This window comes from Sceloporus undulatus, chromosome 2 (genome assembly GCF_019175285.1).
Source record: "Sceloporus undulatus isolate JIND9_A2432 ecotype Alabama chromosome 2, SceUnd_v1.1, whole genome shotgun sequence".
NCBI classification, from domain to species: Eukaryota; Metazoa; Chordata; class Lepidosauria; order Squamata; family Phrynosomatidae; genus Sceloporus; species Sceloporus undulatus.
Window position 1 is genome coordinate 12830239 of NC_056523.1, and position 23621 is coordinate 12853859.

General features: G+C 42.5%; 1 protein-coding gene across 2 annotated transcripts in view; it reads right to left on the bottom strand.

The window, feature by feature from the left end:
• Nucleotides 1-5858: 5858 nt before the first annotated feature.
• The window catches only part of LOC121921812 (zinc finger protein 420-like), a 21050-nt gene continuing 3287 nt past the window's right edge, over nt 5859-23621 (bottom strand). Inside the window, exons 2-10 of one of the 2 annotated variants that reach the window (XM_042450392.1) lie at nt 22789-22869; nt 19639-19746; nt 18654-18743; nt 16904-16996; nt 16482-16592; nt 15309-15401; nt 13577-13632; nt 10830-10956; nt 5859-9701 (exon numbers count right to left, since the gene is read on the bottom strand). In XM_042450392.1, the coding sequence (XP_042306326.1) occupies nt 7039-9701; nt 10830-10956; nt 13577-13632; nt 15309-15401; nt 16482-16592; nt 16904-16996; nt 18654-18743; nt 19639-19666 (3261 nt within the window). In that variant the 5' untranslated portion in view covers nt 19667-19746; nt 22789-22869 and the 3' untranslated portion in view covers nt 5859-7038. The remainder of the gene's footprint in view (nt 9702-10829; nt 10957-13576; nt 13633-15308; nt 15402-16481; nt 16593-16903; nt 16997-18653; nt 18744-19638; nt 19747-22788; nt 22870-23621) is intronic. The other variant, XM_042450391.1, reaches the window with a different exon arrangement.

Genomic DNA, 23621 nt, shown 5'->3' on the forward strand with positions numbered 1-23621 from the left:
ATTTGTCAGTAGGCTTCACCAGTCTTTCCAGCCTCTCTGTCACATCACGGATCTTTGCCCCTGGGAGACAACACACCTCTCGAGACATCTTGTCAGGCCTACAAATCACTGCTTCTGTACCCCTCAGCAAGGAGTCCCCCACTACGACCACACGCCTCCTACGAAGTTTAGCATCGGCTGTCCCCTTGGGTGGGACTCTCATGCTTGCCTGCTCTGTCCCTGAAATCTGTCCATGCTGCTCTTCTTCATCCACCTTGATAAGGGAAAGAGCTTCGAATCGATTCTCTAGCTGCAAGTTCCCCGAACAATCCCTTCTTGGCCTACTTCTCTGTGTGACATTCCTCCAGCTGTCTGCCTCCTGTGTATGTGAAGTGACCTCCTTGGCTCCAGCATCTTCCTCTGCATGGTATTCGTCCAGGATTGTTAGTTCTGTTGTGTCCAGGAAATCCTCCTGCTCCCTAATATGTTGAAGTGTAGCTACTCTGGACTCCAACTGCTGCACTTTCTCCTCCAAGAGGTCTATCAACTTGCACTTGGGACATGTGAAGTTCTCCACTTCTGTAGGCAAAAAGAGAAACATCCCACAAGTGTTGCAGGTAACTGCCGTGGTCCCGTCAGTGTCCATACTGATAAGTCTTAGGAAATTACTGGAACAGGATTGTGGGCTTCCTCCTGAAAAAAAAATCCTCCAGAAAACACCAACGTTAAACTCCTGATGTTTCAACAATTTGTGGCAGTGAGCTCAATCGATTCTGCCTCTGTTGTAGATTTCCTTGGATATAAAAAATGAAATATAAATACAAATACAAATAAAATGGCTGCCCAGCTACCTCTCTCCTCCTCTTCTCTGTAGCAGGAACTTTATGTCACATTTCCATCTGCCTTCTTTCAGAGACAAGCCCATTTTGTATCCTTTCTCCCCTGCCTTTGCAGCATTCCCTGAATTGTGATAGCTGGCTCCAACCAACGAAGTGATGTATTGAAGTCTTTTACTGCAAGTCTCAAGTCTGGGAGTCAACTTTAGCAGAGGAAGAAAGGTGCTGGTGGGGTGTATGTGTGAGTTTCAATAACTAGAAAATCATGATGTGCACAAAGGCCCATTACAGATGGGCTTAAAAGTACGCGCAGAGCGCGTACTAGGGTTAAGGCGGGGCGGTGCTTCTGCACCGCCCTAACCTTAGTGCGCGCTGTGCGCGCACAAAATGGCAGTGGCCATTCCACACGGCCACTGTCATCGATACGTAATGACCATGCCGCCTCCAAACGAGGAGGCGCAGTTGTGATGTATTGGGGTTGCGGCAGGGCGCCTAGGGCGCCCTTTCCGCAACCCCAGAAGGAGCTCCGTTTCGGAGCTCCTTCCTGGTTTGGTCCACTGGGCGCAGCCTTCAGACAGCTGCGCCCAGCAGACCAAAGGAGAAAGGGGCCAAACGGCACCTTTCTCCTTCTCCCCGCCGCCGCGGGGTGTCCTTGGGGCTTGACTCCCCAAGGACACCCCTTTCCAGGCTGTGGGGAAGGGGCCTTTTGCTGCTTCCCCGCAGCCCGGAAAGCGGCGGATCGGGGCTTCAGCGGCTGCCACTCTGGCCACTGAGGCCCCGATCTGGCGGGGAAAGGTGCGCCTACAGGCCGCCCCAAAGGGGCGGTCTGTAACACGCCAAAGTTAGGTAAAAAAAAAAACCTATCATATGCATTTGATCAAGATTGCATTTTAGAAAAATAAGGTCTATTCAGCAGCCTGTCTCTTCTGCACATTGTAGTAGCTTTCTAAAGTTTTTCCTAGAAGGAGCAGCAGGCTTTTCAAAAGCTTTAGGATTCTTTGGCCTCAAGCCTGTTGCTTATGAATGTTCCTTATCTGTGCACTAGAATCATAGAATCAGAGCTGGAAGAGAACCCAAGGGCCATCTAGTCCAACTACCTGCCATGCAAGAATACACAAAACATCCCCAACAGATGGCCATCCAGCCTCTGTTTAAAAACCTCCAAAGAAGGAGACTCCACCACCCTCCGAAGGAGTGTCTTCCACTGTTGAACAGCTCTTACTGTCAGAAAGTTCTTCCTAATGTTGAGATGGAATCTCTTTTCCGGTAGTTTGAATCTATTGTTTTGGTTCCTAGTTTCTAGAGCAGCAGAAAACAAGCTTGCTCCCTCCTCAATATGACACCCCTTCAAATGCCTAAACGGGGCTATCATATTATCTCTTAACCGTCTCTTCTCCAGGCTGAACAGATCCAGCTCCCCATGTGTTATGCTATTGAACAAAGGCCAGCAAGTCGGCCACTAAAAATATACAAATTCCAAGTTGAGTCAGCGTGTCATTTATTGCCAAGTCGAGTCCGAGTCACTGAAGTGACGTGAGCCCGAGTTAATTGAGTTGAGTCTACATCGGTCCAACCATCCTTGTCCAGCTCCTGTCTTCACATAAGGCAAACCAGCTTTTATCTCAGAGAGTTTATAGGGGCTGAATAGGTTACTTAATCACAGAAAAAAATACAGAGTGGACTGTGTGTCCTAGAAATATAGACTGTTGCAAGATTTGAGATCAAGGAAAGCCTATCATATGGAGGGGGGACTTTCCACAGAATGGCAGGTGAGCCGCACATATCCTTTCAGACCATGAGCTGCTTGCTGGTGCTTAAGATGTACTTGAATTAATGTACATTTCATAGGTTGGTAAAATGAATACCAAGCATGTTTGGGGCAATGGGCTTACAGACTGTAAACCGTTTAGAGAGTGCCGAGTTCACTATGAAGCAATATAGAAACGTAAATGCTAAATGCTGCTAAATTGGACCATCCAACCACTCCTCATTAGACCAGCCAAAAACATTTCACGAAGCACATTTTTCCAAGTCCAGCTACTAGCCAACACATTTCAGCTCTTAAAATTTGCTTTTTATTATCTTAACAATACAAAAGAAAAGAAGGGTAATATGGACATTTTCTAAAAATGAGGAAAAGGAAAAAAGTGGGACAAAATGACAAGCACTTCACATTTAACAACGGAAAACAAAGTTCACATGCTAAGAGTTGTGTGCTAACACAAGCATTATATACAGCCCCCATATAGCCAGGCAAAACTGGCGACAATCCATTCAAATGGCCCAGGCACCTGAAAGCGCAGCAAAATTGCCCACCCACACCTTTCTAGGGGGTGTGAGGGGCACTGTAGTCTAGCTGCTTTTGTTTTTTATTTAAATCATGTGTATGTGGGGGAGTGGTATAATTTGCCATATATGCCCTACATTTCTGCCCAACCCTAATATAAGGGAACATGAGCATCAACTAATAGGAAAGAGTTCTATAAATCAAAGCCAGTATACAAACAATTGTTGCCAACCTGAAATAACTGAACAGGCATGTCCACCTTCTGTCTCGCAAAAGATTAATATAAGAGCATACTGAATCAGACCAGTGGTTTCTCTAGCAGCAGCCTATAGGCCGCATGAAGCCTCTGGTGTGGTTTTTGTGGCCCTTAGGGCTGTCCAGAGATCAAATATTCTTTGCAAGATTTTTCAAAGTGTTTTCCCCCATACGCTTGACGGGCATTTCCACCACATTTGCAGGGCCCTTGAGACAATTTATGGCCAGATAAAATCTTTTTTTTAAAAAACTTCTTGACTTCTGCTCACATCCTATTAAAAAAATAGCCTACACATGCACTTAAAACATAGTGAGAATGTGCATGTCTTCTTAAGGGCATTTGGGGAGGAGAATAATTTTATTTTATAGGAGGAACAGGCATGGTGGTAGGGAGATGCAGTCCTCCAAGTTTCCTGGGGGGCTAACATGGCCCCTTATCTGTCTACAGTTGCCCACCCTTGCTATAGCCCTCTGTTGTCAAGTCTGACTGATACCTGCAATTTGTTTGTGGCCCTACCTGGATATCCCTGGTAATTGGGACGAAAATGGTTTCCTATGCAAGCATCAATCAGGCCATTCCTGTGTGTCTTTCAAATTAGAACAAGACTGAGCATACTGGGTTGGTAAACCGTTATATATACATATCACCTGCACTAAGCTGAATGGTGTGTATATGTACCTTCAAGTCACCCGTCGACTTGACCCCATGAATTTTGTAAGGTTTTCTTAAGCAATGAATACTAAAGACATGATTTGACCAGTTCCTTCGTCTGAAAGATAGCCTACAGCACCTAGTAACTGAACTTATCAACTTCTTCTTCCCTAAAAAGACAGCAATATCTAAGACAATACCTAGAACATAAATGTTTGCTGAACTAGCCTTTAAGTTTAAAGAAAGAGTGAATATAGAAGCAAAGGGGATGTTTCATGGATTGTATGGCACAGAACATTTCAATTCCTTATCTCATTTTGCTCTAGGTTACCCATACATTTAAAAATAGATGTGAAGAATGGGCTCAGATACTACTGAGCTCTAAATTGGATCTCCATCACCAGAGGCAGTATACCTTGCAACACCAGGTTCTCAGAAGAAGAAATGAGGAAGGGTCACCATTTTCATGTCTTGTTTGTGAGTTTCTCAGAAGCACTTGGCTGGCCATGTTGGAAGAAGCTTGCTGGAATATCTGGACCTTGGACAGATCTATGACTCCTCTTACAGAGGATCTCAAGAAGGTTGTACAGAAATAATGGCAAAGTTAGTAACTATGAGATTTATAGCAATGTTTAATCCCATCCCATGCATTAATTCCCCCAACACCTAGCAGTTCCATTGCTTCTTTCCTGTGTAGTTTCTGCTAATCCAGAGAGAAAACTGGGATGAGAAAAATCCTTCCCTTCCTATCATTTTCAGGGCTCCAAGTATTTCCAGGTTTATTTCCACAGGCCTTCCTGCTTTGGTTATTTGGTGGACTGTTCCTGAAACTTATGTTGGGGGTCTTTGAGCTGGCTTCCTCCCCAAGTGCTAGGGGAAAATGCAACCAAGGCAGAAGATTCAGTGACTCAGGCTTGTTTTCTTCTGCTCGAGGTGGCAAGATCCAAAACATCAGATTCCAATTACAATGAAGGGGAATGGGATGCAACATTTGGAAGAACTTCTTGCTGGTAAGAGATACTGATAGTGGAATTGACTCCCTTTGAAGATGAAGGACTCCCCTTACTTTGAGGTTTTAAAAAATAGCTTAGGTGGCTATCCCAAGGATTGACACTCCTCTGTCACCCACCAGTGGGAACAAAACTTGATGGGAGCACATGGGAGACAGCCTTCTCTGCAGTAGCATCTATACAATGTTCTCCTCCTTAGAAAGCTGATTTGCATGGACTTTGGTTTCTTTCTGGCATCATGTCAAAACACGGCTTTTTACCAAAGCCTTTGGGGCCTAGTTTGCTTTTTCCAAAATGTACATGTACACAGGTTTAAGTGTTTGAACCTTTTACGTTATTTAATATGGTTTCAATGTATTTAACTCATCCTCAGTTTCAACTTTGATTTTAAAAAAAGTTTCGATTAGGTTTCTAAAATCATCATCATCATCATCATCATCATCAAGCATTTTCCTCAAAACCCAGACTCATGGCTTGTTGTTTACTTCCTTACACCTCTGAGGTCCCACAAGATAGGATGGGATATAAATATTTTAATAAATAAATTCTGAAAAAGGTGGTCTGTTCAGGGTGCTTTAAGGCATGCTCTCCTGCAATGGCAGGATTGGACTAGATAACACTTGCAGATGTCATCCAACTATAAAAGTCTTTATGTGGAATGGAGCCCCGGCCCACAAATACAGTAAGGACATCTGAACCAATGGCCACTGCAGAAATACACAGCTAAAACATCCCTGAGGGGTGCCCACCCAACCTCTGTGCAAACACCTTCAATTCAGGAGAATCCACCACCTGCCAAGGTGGCTTGTTCCACTGACGAATACCACTTACAAACAGGACATTTTTCCAAATGTTTAATCAGACTCCTTTCATGTCTTTTGAATCCACTGGTCTGGGTCCTCCCTTCTGGAAACAGCAACAAGCTCTTCCACTCTTCCACGTGACAACCCTTCAGATATTTCAAGCTGTCGTATCACTTTTCTGCCTTCTCTTCTCCAAGCTAAACATACAGAAGCTTCCTCAATCATTCCTTGGGTTTCCAGAGCTTTTACATCTCAGTCTCCCTCTTCTGGATGTTTTCCAGCTTGTCAGTCTCTCTCTTAAACTGTGGTGCCCAGAACTGGAGACTATATTCCAGGAGAGGCACAATCAAAGCAAAAAAGAACAGTACCTCTATTTCCCATGCTCTGTAGATTATATTACTGCTGATGTAGCACAGAATGTGCACCTTTTTCTCTAGTTTTTTGCATGCTGTTCATTGATATTTCAGTTGTAATCTACTATGACCCAAGCAACTGGACACTGGAGTCAAGGAAACTGTGCATCTGATTTTTCCTACCAAAGTCTAGTGCCTTACATTACTTAACCTTGTTGAGGTCCATACCTTTAGTATTGGTTCAGTTTTGCAATCTATCAAAATCATCTTGAATCCTGATTCTGTTTTATGATGAGCCACTCCTGTTTGGCATTGTCTGAAACATTGATATGCTTACTCTTTAGTCTATCATCAGAGTCATTTCCAAAAATACTGAACAATACCAGGCCCAAGGCAGAATCCCATGGCGCCCTACTTGTCACTCATCTCATGCATGATTTTGATTGATAACTGTTCCTGGATCAGACTGTGGCACCAATTGAAAGTGACATAATCCAGCCCATGCACGGAGGGGTGGAAACCTGACTCTGCGTCTTAAACGGATACCCAACTCTGTCCCCCATTCAGTCCCCCTATAGTGTTCTGCAGTCAAGTATTTTCTTTTGTGGCAGGAAACACGTCCCAAAGCATCTGAGATGACAAATGCTGAAGGACAGTAGTCTCTGGGAGGTGACAAGGTTATGCCACTTAGCAAAGAATTTGTTTCCCACGCTACTGTCTTCTGCTGAGATATTTTGATAGTCCAGACTCTAAGCAAAACTTGTCACACACTATTACTATATGAGCATTTACTGCCCTATGTAGATCTCTGGTTAATCACAAGATGCAAATTCATAGTAAAACATTTCCCTCACCCCTGGCATTTATATAGTTTCTGTGCTGGGTGGGTTCTCTTTTGGTAGCGCAAGTTGTGAAACTGAAGCAAAACTTTCCGCACCTTCGGGCCACTGGAATAATTTCTCCTTTGCGTGGATTCTACGGTGGGCCACAAATGCTGAATTTTGAGTAAAAGATCTCCCACACACATGGCACTGGAATGGTTTCTCTCCTGTGTGGAGTCTGTAGTGTGTTACAAGAATTGACTTTAGAGCAAAACATTTTCCACATGCTGTGCATTGGAATGGCTTCTCCCCTGTGTGGATTCTGTTATGGTTCACAAGGTCTGAATGGTTACTAAAACATTTCCCACACACCTGGCATTTGTATGGTTTCTCTTTGGTGTGCACCCTGTAGTGCATCACAAGAACTGATTTAACAGCAAAACATTTCCCACATTCTTGGCATTTGTATGGTTTCTGTCCTGTGTGGACTCTGTTGTGGTTCAGAAGGTCTGAACTGTAAGCATAACACTTCCCACACTTCAGGCACTTGTATGGTCTTTCTCCTGTGTGGACCCTACGGTGTTTCACAAGGCTTGAACTCTCAGCAAAAGATTTACCACACTCTTTACACTTGTAGGGTCTCTCTCCTGTGTGCAGTCTCTGGTGTGTCACAAGGTTTGACTTCCAACTAAAGCACTTCCCACACACCTGGCACTGGTGTGGTTTCTCACCTGTGTGTGTTCTCTGATGTAACAGAAGGATTGTGGACTTAGTAAAAGCTTTTCCACATTGATCGCATTTGTATGGTTTGTCACCTGTGTGGACTTTCTGATGCTTCACAAGCTCTGAATTGTGAGTAAAACATTTATCACATTCCTGGCATTTGAAAGATTTCTCTCTTGTATGAACTTTCTGGTGCATCCCAAGAACTGACTTTAGAGCAAAACATTTCCCACATTCCTGGCATTTGAATGGCTTCTCTCCCGTGTGGATTTTTTGATGGGTCGCAAGGCCACCATTCTGAGCAAAACATTTTCCACATTCCTGGCACTGATATGGCTTCTGCCCAGTATGGACTCTTTGGTGGATCACAAGAGCCGAGCTCCTACCAAAGCATTTCCCACACACCAGGCACTGGTATGGCTTCTCTCCTGTGTGGACTCTACGGTGCTTCACGAGGCTTGAACTCTCAGCAAATGACTTCCCACACTCCTCACACCTAAATGGTTTCTCTCCTGTGTGGAGCCTCTGATGTGCCACAAGGTGTGATGTCCGAGCAAAGCATTTCCCGCACACTGGGCACTGGTATGGTTTTTCCCCCGTGTGAGTTCTTTGATGTAACAGAAGTGTTGAAGTCTTATAAAACAATCTGCCACACTCTTCACATTTGTATTCCTTCTCTCCTGTCTGCACTGGAGGAGGCTTCACAGGTTCTGATTTATTACTAATATATACTTCTGGCTCCTGGCATTTGTATGCATTCTCTCCTATGTGGACTCTGTGATGCTTCACAAAGTCTGAATTGTTACTGTAAGATTTCCCACACTCCTTGCATTTGTATGGTTTTTCTCCTGTGTGGACTCTGTGATGCTTCACAAGGTCTGAATTGCTGCTGAAACATTTCCCACACACCTGGCATTTGTATGGTTTCTCTCCTGTGTGAATTCTCTGGTGTTTCACAAGGTCAGAATTGTTACTAAAACATTTTTCACACACCTGGCATTTGTACGGTTTTTCTCCTGTGTGGACTCTTTCATGGATGACAAGTTGTGATTTTGAAGCAAAACTTTTCCCGCATTCTTGGCATTTGTATGGTTTCTCACCTGTGTGGAGTCTTTCATGCCTAACAAGGGTAGAAGTCTGAGCAAAGTATTTCCCACACACTTGACACTGGAATGGTCTCTCTCCTGTGTGGAGCCTCTGGTGTGTCACAAGCTGTGACTTGTGAGCAAAACATGTCCCACACTCTGTGCATCTGAATGGTTTCTCTCCTGTGTGGACTCTCTGATGGTACAAAAGGTTTGATGTCTTAGCAAAACTTTTCCCACACTCTTGGCATTTAAATAGCTTTTCACCTGTGTGGACACTACGGTGCCTCACAAGGGCTGAACTCTGAGTAAAAGATTTCCCACAGTCCTCGCATTTGAATGGTTTTTCTGCTACACGGAGTCTCTGGCGTTGAACAAGGAGTTCCCCACCCTCCTGATATACGTAAACTTTCGGTCCGGCATGGACTTTCTGGTGCCTCACAAGGTCTGACTTGTAAGCAAAGCATTTCCCACATTCCTGACATTCGTATGCTTTTTCTCCTGTGTGGACTCTTTGGTGCCTCACAAGGTATGAATTCCAAGGAAAACATTTCCCACACTCCAGGCATTTGTATGATTTCTCTGCTGTGTGGACTCTTTGGTGCCTCACAAGATAGGAATTCTGAGAAAAGCATTTCCCACACTCGGTGCATTTGAATGGATTTTCTCCTAAGGGGACGCTTTGATCATACAAAAGGATTGTGATCTCAGGGAAACGTGTTCCACAGTCCTGGTATTCAGGAGTTTTCTCTTCTGTGAGGAGCGTGTATGTAGAATCACTGCTTCCTAATTCCTGTTCTTCTTGAAGTTGCTCTTCTCTAGGTGGATCCAGTTTGTGTGTAAAACAGGTATCATATGTCCCATCTGCACGTATGCTCATTCTCTTCCAGTTATTTGCTGGGAAGAAAGATAAAAACAAACAAGATTGAATCTCACAGCTGACTGAACATGAATGTGAAAGAAGAGAAAAAAGATTAAATTTTTCAGGGTGTGTTGGAAGAGATAGGGTGTACTTTACCATTTTCACATGTAAAAAGTAGGCTCTAGTCTATGAAAGCTCATGGTACCAATGGCTTTCACTCAGTTAATCTCAAAGGTGTTCTAAGATCCATTTACATACTGATTTTCCAGACTAACACAACTATATCTTTGAATTTAGTCATTATAGTTAGTAATTTTTTTAATCCAATCTATTGGCTCTTGAATTCAGAGACTTAGCCATGTATGTCTGGAATATTGATATTGAAAAGCTTCTTGTAGCTTGTTGAGACTAATGAAGCAAAATATGTTATAGTATAAGCTTTGGTAGACTTGGTCTATTTGCTACTCCATGCATCTGAGGAGGCAGACCTAGTCTACTGAAGCTTATGCTACAATTTCCTTCACACAGTTAGCCTCAAAAGTGCTAAAAGATACCTCTGCATACTATTGGATCTTGTTAGCATTTTCAGAAAATATATATGACTGTGTACCATTCTGTTTGTTAAATCAAAATATTTCATATTAATTTCCTTTTTTAGTGTAGATTTGGTTTACTGGGAACTGCCCAGTATGGAGCAGAGTAAAATAATGGAAATAAAGAAGCATCATAATTAGCCACACAATTAATTATTTAGATTTCTCTCTTTTTTCTTTAAATAAAAGAGATGCTTTATTAATACATTTACAAAGGTTACGGACCACAGAATTTTTCACTAGCTTGCCATTAGAGAAAGGACTGTTATGTTTTCCCACCTGGTGACTCAGAGGAAATCCTAACCCATGTCAGGCAAAGAAATCATGGGCTGCTATATGTACATCTAAAGAGAAAGGCTATATGAGAAAGATTGAAGAGAAAAATTACCTTCTGTTTGGGCCAGGGAGGAGAGACAACTCACAGGGGACAGAATTCTATGGCTGATGAATTTGTGGGATATTGTCGTTGTTAACTGAGTTGGTTTTGACACATGGCAACCTTGTGGATGAGACCCAGCAGCAAATCCCAGTAGGGAGGACAATGGATTCCAACAGAAACAAGTTCCTTACCCAATGAGGACAGACTCTCATAATTTTCCATCATGATATCAATGTATAGAGATCTCTGGTCTGGATCCAGGAGGTCCCACTCCTCCTTGCTGAAGTATACAGCCACATCGTCAAAGGTCACCAGCTCCTGTAACCAAAAATCCACCTGAGCTAAGGAAGACTAATCAAAGATGGCCTCAAGAGAAGATGACTACTTCAGAATGTAAATAGGAAAAAATACATGTCATCATATCACAAATCTGTAGGGCTGGAAAGCACAACCATGGTCATCTAGCCTCACTAGAGCAGGAATCCAAGCTAAAGCATCCTGAGGAATAGCCATCTAACCCCTACTTAAAAGTCTCCCATGAAGGAGAATTCAACAGCTTCTGAGGTAGTCTGTGCTGATGTCCTTCTTAAAATGTGATTTCCACAGCAAGAAGACAGTGCTCTATGTGAGGTGTGACAGAACAGGACACTGGATGCTCTTCCTGCATGCAGAATGGTAGAAAGAAGCTGGCACACAGGAGGAATTGACACAAAACAGGTCATGTCCATCCCTGCCCCAATACAGGCACTTGAGCAAAAGCTTTGCTAACGGGTTGCCTCCTCTGGTCCTTCCTTCCAGTCTTCTTTCATGACAAAGCTAGAAAGTTAAAGAACTACAAGAGGAAGGCTAAAGGAGGACCCTCAAGAATCAGCTGCTCAGTTGCTGCTCCCAGGATGACCAGGTGCAAGGGACAAGCTTCTCACCAGAGAGGAGGGACTCTCAACCCTTCATTGGGGCAAAGAAAGGCGCAGCCAGTGCATACATAGGGGGTTTACAGAGGCCACATGCTCTGAACTGGAGAGTGCTGTGGACCAGGAAAGGGAGAGATTTTAACTATAGTAGCCACTCCAAGACAAAAGACTCTTTATAATAATTGAGCACAGTTACTCCTTCCCCAAAGACAACAACACAGCTTCAAGTATCCACTCTCTCTCTCACACACACAAATGATTTCTTCTGCTACCTCTTCTCTGACTCTGTCTGATGAAAGAAAGCAGAAGCAACAGTGCAACTCCAACCTGCTAGCCAAGTCTCAGCAAATCTCACAAAGCTTAAGCAGGCTCTAAATTTGAACACTCCTTTTTGCCGCCACTTCTCCACCACCACCATATGCTCTAATTCTTTGCTCCAGTCTGTCTCAAAATGGTACCATTCTGAGCCACAGAAGCAATGCCCTGTGCCCAAGCCTCACAAGAGTTTTCCAATTGCCAATACTAGCCAAAGACGCCAGTAAGGGAGTGAGCTCACATGGGCAGTCAAAGAGTGGGAGACACCACCACAGCAAATGATCAGCAAGGCTGTGTGTGGCTTTCTAGGGACCCTGAAAAGAGGTTTAATGTGCTCCTCATCCCTATCATGGCCCTAAAGACCACTTGTCTTTCCTGCACACCAATACTTTGACTGAAGGCCCCCCTGAAGCCCTCTTTTCCCCTCACCACCCCCTGAACCTTCCACTGCCCCCAGGGAGGACATACCACCCACTTTGGGAATCACTGTAGCACAAACTGTACCAACTCATCTGCAAGAATATTACTGAGGATCTTTTTAAAAATCTTTTTGAAATCAAGATTAACTACCAAAGTTCTAACTTTCTCTCTCCCACTCTCTGTTTCTGCCTTTCTTTCTCTCTTATGATCTAAAAATAGGTAAGATTAGTCTGGTATGACCTGTTTTTCAGAAACCCATGCTGTCTTTTAGTAACCACAGTGCTCTTTTTCAAGCACTCACTCACTAGAACCTTTCCTAGAATCTAAATCAAGCCAACAGATTAGCAATTGCCCAAGTCTTCCCTTCCTCCTTTTTTGGGAAGATGGAGACAACATCTGTCTGTTTCCAATCTCCACAAATGCTCAAAGAGTATTGACCAAATTGCTGAGATTACATCTTAGATTTGGTTGATCTGGCCCTGCAAACCTAAATTCATTTAAAGTAGCTAGGTTTTTTAAAAAATATTTTATTTATTGGTTTTATGCTCCATAATGCCATACAAAATATATAATAAATCCTTACTAAATATTACTATTATTACATTACATAGTTTTAAATACCACTCCCCCCTTGGCTATAATCAAGTAATTTAGTATCCAGTACCTATAATGTGAAATGTCTTACTAATAGTTTTCCTAACCTCACTGTGCACCTTTTCAACTTTGACTTTCTCGATCCGAAAACCCCACATCCCACCATGTCATTGCCTTTGTTTGACCATTATATTTTCCTTTTATCTTTAAATAATCAAATAAGATGTTTTGCAATAAACTGTGACCAATTTCCCCTGCAATATTGCTTGTTTTTCCATCCCAATGCTATTACAGTGTGTGCTGCTCTTAAAAGATTTTTGATAAAATAATCTTCTGTTTTATTCAATCCCATTTTTTTAAAAATTAAAGTTAAATAATTCCTCTTATCAATCCTTATTTTAAAAAAAAGGTAAAGTAACTAGGTATCCCCATAACACCGCATTACATATCTTGGGCTGCAGTCCTCTCACTGTGGCATTCATTCTATTTTTACCAGATTGAGCTTTTTGTTTGTTTGTTTTTCTGAGAATATGGATGCAAAAGCAGGTATTGCATATATAGGGAGAGATGTTCCCTCAAGTACTGAGGTCTCAAGATGTGATTAGGGCTTTAAATAACATCACCAGCACCTTAATTCAGATCAGAAGCATAGTGGTAGCCAATGCAAACCCATCAAAAAACAAAAGAGTACCTCTTACCTGATCTGCTTCACTGGCTGTCCTTTCCGGTAGAGACAGAAGCCCCATTTCCCACTCTGTGAATGGAAGAACAAGACTTAAGAGGCAATAGGATATCCCTGTTTTAAGTATTTGAAGGGGTGTCATATTGAGGATGTTTTCTGCTACTCCTGAGACTAGAACACAGAACAATGGATGTAAGCTACAGGAAAAGAGATTACACCTCAACATTAGGAGGAACTTCCTGACAGTAAGGACTGTTCGACAGTGGAAAACACTCCCTCGGAGACTGGTGGAGTCTCCTTCTTCGGAGGTCTTTAAACAGAGGCTGGATGGCCATCTGTTGGGGATGCTTTGATTGTGAGTTCCTGCATGGCAGAATGGAGTTGGACTGGATGTCCATTGTGGTCTCTTCCAACTCTATTATTCTATGATTCTATACCAGAAAGGCATCTCTTCCCTATCACAGAAAGTATCTGGCTTTGAGGAAAGAGCTTAAAAGGAGAGAGGAGATCTTGGGATGGGAGCAAGTCCACACCCCTTACACATTTATTATCATTGCATTGTTTTCAAGACAAACCTGGATAGAAGGTACTGTAGGAACCATCTCAGATTAAACCAAGGTGTCATTTCATCTAGTGTCCCTTTCACAAAAGTAAGGCAAGTGCCTCCAAAATGCTCAAAGGCTCTGTTATAGTTGGTCCCCTCCCCAGCTTCTGGGATTTAGCAATATACTACATGTAAACATGGATGATGCTTTTAACTAATAGTAATTAATCTGTGTTCTGTTCATTTATCTTTGACATGATCTGACCACGTTATTGATAATCCTGTCATTCGTAAGACATTAATGACCATAATAAAATGCAGGGTTTCCTCAGCAAAATAATACTGAAGGGTCGAGTACAGGCTGAGTCTCCCTTATCTGATATGCTTGGGATTTGAAGTGTTTGGGATTTTGGAATTCTTTGGTTTTTTAAAAAAAATTGTATATGCACATGGGACCCAAGCCTGAACATGAAATTATTTAGATTTCAAATACCTGAAGGTAATTTTATACACAATATTTTTAATCCCTTTGTACACGTAGAACCATCAGAAAGCAAAGGTGTCCCTGCTTTAGCCACCCATGTAGACCATTTTTGATTTCAAAATATTTCTGGTTTTGGAATACCAGGTAAGGAAGATTCAAGTTCTACAGTGGACCCATGGCATCTACTGGAGTTTGATTCCAGGACCATCTGTGGCTATGCAGGTCCTATTAAATACAATGGCATAGTGAAATGGTGTCCTTTATATAGAAAAGCAAAATCAAGTTTTGCTTTCTAGAACTGATATCTTTTTTTTATGTTTTCAAGCCAAGGATGGTTAAATCTGTCAATATGAAGGGCTGACTGTACTAGAAATATGTGTTTCTCCACAATAGATGAGTCATCTTGGGGGAAAGTATCTGGTTGCCATTCAAGAAATTAATAGTGGCTCCATATTTATGGTGGAAAAATGCAGCCCACAGATTATGAAGCCAAGCCCTCCCTCCAGTCCATCTACCTTGGTCCAGGCCTTGGAGGTAGAGGGGAACTGCTGGACCTCTTACCCTTTCCCTCCACCACTCCCTTCTCCTTCTGTATCATGTCTTTTTAGATTGTAAGCCCGAGGGCAAGGAATCGTCTAACTAAAAAGATTGTATGTACAGCGCTGTGTAAATTTCCAGCGCTTCATAAATAAAGGTTAATAATAATAATAATAATTTTACCTGAGCTGGTCCCTGGGAAGGCCTCTGAATCCTGGAGTGTAAGACTGCATGGTTCCCCTTCCTGTTCCAACTTGATTGGCACATCAAGAAATGCTAATAGGGAGAAAAGGTAAAGATAAAGGGATTAAGATGAGTGAAAGACTTTCAAAGATTTTTGAGAGGAGAACTGACTTTAGAACAAAACTCCATGGCAGGAGAGGAAAATGCTTGACTCTCAACATGTTGTTGGACTACAATAGCACTTACATTTCTATACTATTTTATAGTGAACTCAGCACTCTCTAGAAAATATGCAGGGATAGTTGTGCTGGCCATTTACCAAATTCAAACAAAAATCCAACAAACAGTGATAACTTTAATGGCCAACCAAAATGCACAATATACTTGTTGCAAGCTTTCCATTGGCTTCTTCATCAGGCAAGATATTACAAACCAAACAGGAGACAAAAAAATGGAGATGTTAGTAAAATGTCTGCATTTTGTTGTTTCTGTTCTTAGTTAAGATGGTATGAGGAGGGTAAATTTACAAAAATCTCCGATTTTTTTCTCTCTTGTTTGGTTGCAACATGTATATTGTGCATTTCAATTGGCCAATAAAGGTATAAGCACTCTCTAAGCGGTTTACAATCTGTAAGTCAATTGCCCCCAACAAGCTGGGTACTCATTTTATTGACCTACGAAAGGATGGGTGACTGAGTCAACCTGGAATCGAACTCACAACGTTGTGACTGCAGTGCTGGCATTTAACCACTGCACAACTAGGGCTCTCTTATTCTTCACAAGCGTCAAATTGGGGAGGGGGGGACTTCAGTCTAACATCATCTAGAGTTCCCAATCTTTGGTCCTCCATTTGTTTTGGATTTCAGCTTCCAGAAGCCCTGACCAATTTGGCCAAGAATTATGGGAACTGAGGTCCAAAAGACCTGGAGGACCAAAGGCTGGGAACCACTGATCTAGAAGGTCTAAGGCTAAACTGGCTGTTGTTGAGTATTTTCAAGTCATTTCTAACTAATGGCAACTGTAAGGTAATCCTGTCAAAGGGGTTGTTGGCACTATTTGTTCAGAGAGCCCCGGTCTCTCAGAATCCTAGTCCAGTATTCAAACTACTACTCAGCATTGGCTCTGTCTAAATTAGAGTGGAGTGTGGTTTTTCATAGTTATGCTTTTGTTCACCTGTGTTGCCCTGAGAAGCAATCTCCATTTTTTCCAAGATGAGTTCGTTTGGTAACCACGGGCTCTGTTCAAGCCAAGAGATCAGATCAGCCTTGACACGCAAAAACTCCGCTGCAGAATTCACAAGAGAAGGAGAGAAAGTGAGAGAGGGAGAATTCAAGTGATATATAGCAGCTGAAGTGTGGAGATGTGTTGTAATCTAACCAGACAAACCAACTTAGATGCTCACCCCACACATGCCCTGTACCTTTTTAATAATCACAAGGAGAGTGATAATTCACAGAGTTGTATCGAGGATCATGGAGAAGGTCCATGATCAAGTGCATGATGCAGAAAGGTTGGTCTCAGCCAGACAGTGCTGCAGGATAAGAAAATGGGTCTTTCCACACAGCCCAAAATTAAGGTAGTAGCACATGAGTTACCTGAGCTGATCCCTGGAAAAGTCTCATGTTCTGGCTGTTGTTCTGATTCTGATTCCTCTTCTGGTTCCATCTTGATTATCACGTCAGGAAAATCTGATCAACAGAAAGAAGTAACATGATGGGTTTTAGGTTGGCCTCCTGACCTCCTGGCTTTCAGAACAGGCATTCCTACAGAACAGTAGAGTAGGGCCAGACAACATTTGGCCCTCCAAATACTGCTGGACTGTCATCAGCCCATTGGCTATGCTAGCTAAAATTGAGGAGAGTGTAGCCCCACAGCATATGAATAAATAAATAAATAAATAAATAAATAAATTTATTATTTTTATACCGCCCTTCCATAGATCAGGGCGGTTCACAGCAAATATCAATAAAACAATTAAGAATACATAAAAACACCCCTCTCTCACTGACCCCTCCCCCCTGGTAAAAAGCCACCACAGCGGCAAGACAGTCCTCCGCAGTTCTGGGGAGCTTCTTCCCAGGTGACATGGGGGGGGGGGGCAGCGGCAGAAGTAGTCCTCCACCAGCTTTCAGGCAGTCCCCGATGTTGCTGGGTCTGCCTGATGGCTCCCTCTGAGGCCGAGATGACAGTTGAAGAGGGAGGGGCCTCTTCCTTCTATATTCTAGATCTTCAATGGAATACTTGGGTTTGTATAAATTCTGGTTTTTATTCTGGCAAGCATGGATCCAGCTCAAGCCAGGAGGTCCAATTTGGCCTGATGAGCAAAGCTCTTGCTTAGGAATTCGCAAGAGAAAGAGAGACAAGACAGTATTTAAATGGAATATAGGATATGGAGTATAAATGTGTGTCTATGGTCCAAAACACACTGCAGAAATAATCCAGTCTGAGACCACTTTAACTGCTCTGGCTCAGTGATAGGGAATTCTGGGAACTGTAGTTTTGTGAGGCATTTAGCCTTCTCTGGCAGAGAGGTCTAGTGCCACAAAAAGCTACAATTCCCAAGATTTCCTAGCACTGAGCCAGGACAGTTAAGTGTTTTGGAACAAAGTGATCAAGCCAATACAGATGCTCCCTCCAAACACAGGCTTTGTCTGTGAAGTCGAAGGCTTTCATGGTCAGCATCCATAGTTTTCTCTCGGTTTTTCAGGCGATGTGGCCATGTTCTGGGAGAGTTTCTTCCAGACATTTCGCCAGCATCTGTGGCTGACCACCCTGAGGCCTGCCATTAGCAACAGAACAATACACATGCAAATCACTCCTGCCTTTCCAGGTAACACAATATATATATATCCAACTCCTTTCCAGGCAGGCATTCTCTGAAGATGCCAGCCACAGATGCTGGCGAAACATCAGGAAGAAACTCTCCTAGGACATGGCCACGTAGACCGAAAAAACCCATAAGGAACAAATAAAATTGGCACTGGGATCAAGTACAAGTTCAAAGATATAGACTGTGATGATGGCATTACAACATACAGTACATATATTTAAAATAAAGTGACAATTCACAGACTCATACCGATGATTATTGGCAAAACATTGCCAACACATAAAGATTTCCCCTTAGACAATACTGTAGGATGATGCTTGGAAAATACAGCAAGGCACTCTTATTTGTGGGACCTCTTTCCACAGATTTCCACAAAATCTGTGGAAATCTTCATCAGGCAAGATATTACAAACCAAATAGCTGAGGCAAAATCTCCAGAAGCCAAACAAAATAAATATCTAGTGTACATTTATGGCCCCAAGATGCAAAGGCAGGTAGTAGCTCCTATACCTCACCTGCATTGGCCTCTGAGGACTCAGATTCATCCTGATGTCGCTCACATGGCTCCTCTTCTTCCTCCACATTGATTGTCACATCAGGAAGCCCTAGCCAGGAGAAAGAGACAAGACAATGGCATTTAGATTGGAAACAAGAATGATATCTTGTCCTAGATAAGAGGGAACTTACTTTTATACAAAATTCTAGAGCAGGAGTAGGAATGGTTGGTTCTTCAAGAAGCTATTGGACTAGCTTTCCCAACAAAGATAGTAGGACAGATATAACAGGAGTGCAAATTGGGTATAAAGAACTATGATGAATATGTAGACTGAGCATCAATTTCATTTAAAGTCATTTAAAAGTAGAGAAAGAACCAGAGAGGGAGAAGGTCAATCTGTGTGGATGTAAGGTACGAATATTTAGGGATGGGTTCAGATGGGTAGAGTAAGTGAGAAGGTATGGAATGGGGATGATTTGTAGAATGATAAAAGGAGGAAAGAAGGGATAAGGAAGAGGAATATGAAGAGGAGTGAGGAGTTAAAAGGTAAGACGAGTGACAAATGGGAGAGGAGAGATATGAAGGGAGGTGTGAACAGGGCTGATTGGAGGTAATGCATGAAGAAGGTTTAAGAAGATATAATGAATGTGTCAGTACTCCAGGAGAAGCATAAGACTATTAGGAACAAGGTAGAATATATCTGTCATACCTGATATTGCTGATGGTGTAATGTTTGATGATGTAATGTTATAAAATTGAATGTTTGTTGCTTGATGAACGATACCTTTATTGATGTTTTTTAATGTTGCAAATTTTTTGAATAAAAATTTTAAAAACAAAAGTTGTTGGACTGTAAGCTGATTGTTCCTTACCAGAGGCTTTGCTAGTAAAGGTTGAGGGGAGTTGGTGTCCAACAAAATCTATAGGGCCATATATTCTGTTTCCTTGATCTAGAATTCAACGAAAACATGGCGTTCTCATCAGCTGTACTTTTGTTTCCTCACCTGCTCTGTGCTGGGTAGTAACCTCCATCTCCTCCAAGACGAGTAGATCTGGCAACCACAGTTCCTGCTCAAGTCAGGAGATGAAATCAGGCTTGATGAGCAAAAATCCTGTTCGACAATTCACAAGAGAGAGGGAGAGACAGCATTCAAGTGGATGCTAAGATGTCAAAGACGTGTGTGTTTGTGTTGTGTGCCTTCAAGTCATTTTCGATTTATGGCAACCCTCCCTCAAGCAAACCTACCATGGGGTTTTCTTGGAAAGATTTGTTCATAGGTTTGCCATGACCTTCATCTGAGGCTGAGAATGTGTGACTTGCCCAAGGTCACCCAATGAGTTTCATGACTGAAAGGGGAATTGAACTCTGGCTTCTAGAGTCAAAATCCAACCATCAAACCACTACACTCAAAGAATATAGCACATATCAAACTGAACAAATACAGGATTCCCTCCCAATTCATGAGGGATCCATTCCGGACCCCTTCCCCTCCTGTGAATCTGGAAAAACATTCAAGTTGCCATTGGTTATAACGGCTATGTGCCCCTGTATGTGGCGCTGCACATGCATTTACAGCATACGCACCATTTTATTTCTCCCTATTTGCCATCAGTGAACGACCAAGACCATGGACTCAAGTCCATGAATTGGGAGAACAACTGTATAAACGCTTTCTCTCTTAACACAGACTCTGTCTACAGGCTCCCAATTTCTAAAGGCTTTTAGCTCAATTCCAAACATCTTTTGGGCATTCTCTGAAGATGCCAGCCACAGATGCCAGCAAAAAGTCAGGAATAAACTCTTCTTCTAGAACATGGCCACATAGCCCAAAAAATCCACAAAAAGCTATGGATGCTGGTCATGAACACCTTCAACTTCATGCCCCATAAAATGTTGGACATTCAAGAAAAATTAAGGTCATTGCCACATAAAAGCTAAAAGCACTCATATGAATCTAAATTCATGCTTCTTAGCCATGCTCAAAATGGAGGACATTTTGGAATTCCACCTGGACAGAATGGAAGACATGCTCTGAATAAAGAGGACATCTGGTCACCCTTATGTCACCTTAGGGTTGACATAAGTTGGAAACATCTTGAAGGCACCCAACAACCACATGGCAGAGTTTAGGGAGGGAGTTTAAGGGTAGCACACTAGTAGTGTACGCACATGTAGAAAGTCAAAGGTTCAGTCTCTGCTATCTGTAGTGAAAAAGAATCTGGTAGCAGACAATGGGGAAGATCTCTGCCCAAGACCCTGAAGAGCTGCTGACACTGACTCAGAGCAGACAATACAGGCTTAGACAGACCAACTGGTTGACCTGATACAAGCAGCTACACTCCCCTGAATTCCATGGCATTGAGCAATGGCAGTTAAAGTTGCATCAAACTGGATTATTTCTGCAATGCAGATCCAGCTCTATTTATGCATCCCCCCCTCTACACAAGTTATCCCTGCTTCTGTCACACATCCCAGTTCCAAAGGAACTCAAGTTTGTGCTTCTAACATATAGCTCTGAAGTGTTGATTCTTTCTTTATTCTCAGATTAAAAACAAGCCACTGAAACACAAATACCTAATGGCAGCCAGGCTTGAAACTGTCTAACACTGGAAGGCACTAGCACATCTCAATATTAAGAACACGGTTTAAGCGCATCCAGACCATTGCTTTATATGAAAAGCTCTCACGTAAACTTAGAATGAGGGAAGGACTGGATAAAAATAACTCTTTTATGGAGATATGGTTTATTTTCTTGGACTATACAAGAGCAGAGCGGAGTTCCACCAAAGATAATTTTGGCCAGAACCAGGCTAACCATTTAAAATCATTTTAGGGTCTTCACTGCAGAAATAATCCAGGTTGACATCACTTAAACCACCATGGCTCAATGCTATGGAATCTTGGGATTTGTAGTTCTGAGAGACATTTAGCCTTCTCTGCCAGAGAGCTCTGGTGCCACAACAAACTACAAATCCTGGGATTCTCTAGCACTGAGCCAGGACAGTTAAAGCAGTCCCAAACTGGATTATTTCTGCAGTGTGGGTTGGGCCCTAGTCTATTTTTAATTGGAGAGGGACTAGAATTCCATAGTACTGAACCATGGCAGTTAAAGTGGAGTCAACCTGGATTATCTGTGTAGTGCGGATACTGTCTAGGACACCGGGACCACTACTGGTAACATACAGATTTATTGCTTTGATTAGGGGTGCATCTATACTGTAGAAATAATGCAGTGTCTGACACCACTTTAAATGCTGTAGCTCCATCCTATGGAATCCTGAGAGTTGTAGTTTTGCAAGGCCTTTCGGCTTCTCTGCCAAAGAGTGCTGGTGGCTCACAAAAGTACAAATCCCAGAATTCAGTATGATGGGGCCACGGGAGTTAAAGTGGTGTCAAACTGCATTATTTCTGCAATGTAAATGCACATTAGGACTCAATACTTACTCTGCAAAAAAAGGAAAGCAAACCATTACTGTCAGAAGGACCCTCGCAGCCTACAACAACCTAAACCAAGCTACAAACCATTTCTATTGGATCCACAATACTTCTAGATCCACTCTTTCTGGTGATGGTTTTGTTATCTTCCTTTCTTCTTGTTTTAATGTATGTTAATCCAATTGTACCTGTCTGCTGTACCTCTTCAATAAAGGTACAGAGGGGAAAAATTAAGGAAGAAAAAAAATCTGAAGCTTTGAAAAGGATCCCAAAATGGATGACCTGCCTTCGTCCTTTGTGCCAATTCCCTTTTAGAACCAATCCTTCATCCATGCCAAGGCCTACTATAAGGAGGTGATCTGGCAGAAAAAGGCAGTAAATGATTAATTATGTACGGTAGTTTATGCTATTTTCATTCCTTTCTGCCAGGGATAGGGAAAGGCTCCTGTAGGACTTTCTCCCTCTTTTGCCAAAATAAAACAGCTGGTTCAGAGTTATGTGCACTTTAATAAAGATCAACAACTGTGAAAAAAATGAATTAATAATTTATTTCTGAATAATAATTCTCTCTCCTCAAACTTGTTGTTGTTGTGTGCATTCAAATCGTTTCTGATTTATGGCAACCCTAAGGCAACCCTATCATGAGGTTTTCTTGGCAAGATTTGTTCAGAGGGGGTTTGCCACTGCCATCCTCTGAGGCTGAGAGAATGTGACTTACCCAAGGACACTCAGCAAGTCTCCATGGCTGAGCCGGGATTCAAACCGTGGTTTCCAGAGTCCTAGTCCAATGCTCAAACCACTACATCACACAGAAAATATGTCTCCAAAAAGTAGGTCAGCTATTATCCATCCCAAACACAACCTTCAAAAGCATGTTTTTCTCAGGACTAAGCTGCGAACAAAGCCTCTGTGGGGAAGATGTCCTAAACCTTATGTGGCCCAGCTTTTTTTTAAAAAGTCCCTCATCTTTCTGTCCATTCTTGTCCAGCTCGACGCACAAACACACAACCACATACCAAATTGCAAATGATTAGCTAAAACATGGGGACATTCGAAAGGCTATCTTTGTAACACGATTACACATGGTTGCTGCTGCCGCACTGCAGAAATAATGCAGTTTGACACTGCTTTAATGGCCCTGGCTCCATCCTATGCAATCCTGGCATTCGTAGTTTTGCTATGGCACCAGAGCTCTCTGACAAAAGAAGGCTAAGTATCTCACAAGCTACACAGTCCAGCATTCCACAGCATTGAGCTATGGCAGTGAAAGTGGTGTCAAACAGCATTAATTCTGCAGTGCAGATGCAGCAACATTTCAAGATCAGAACTTGGGAAAATATGAAGCAATTAAAATAACTAGAGGTTCCCTAGGCAAGTCCAGAGGGCCTTCTTTTCACAATGAGGATAGGTGGTCAGCCTCCAAAACATCTAGGATTGATTATAGTGGGCCCTTGCTATCTGCTGGGATTTGGTTCCAGGGCCCCTCATGAATACTAAAATCCATGGATGCTGAAGTCCCCTTATATACAATGGCACAGTAAGATGGTATCT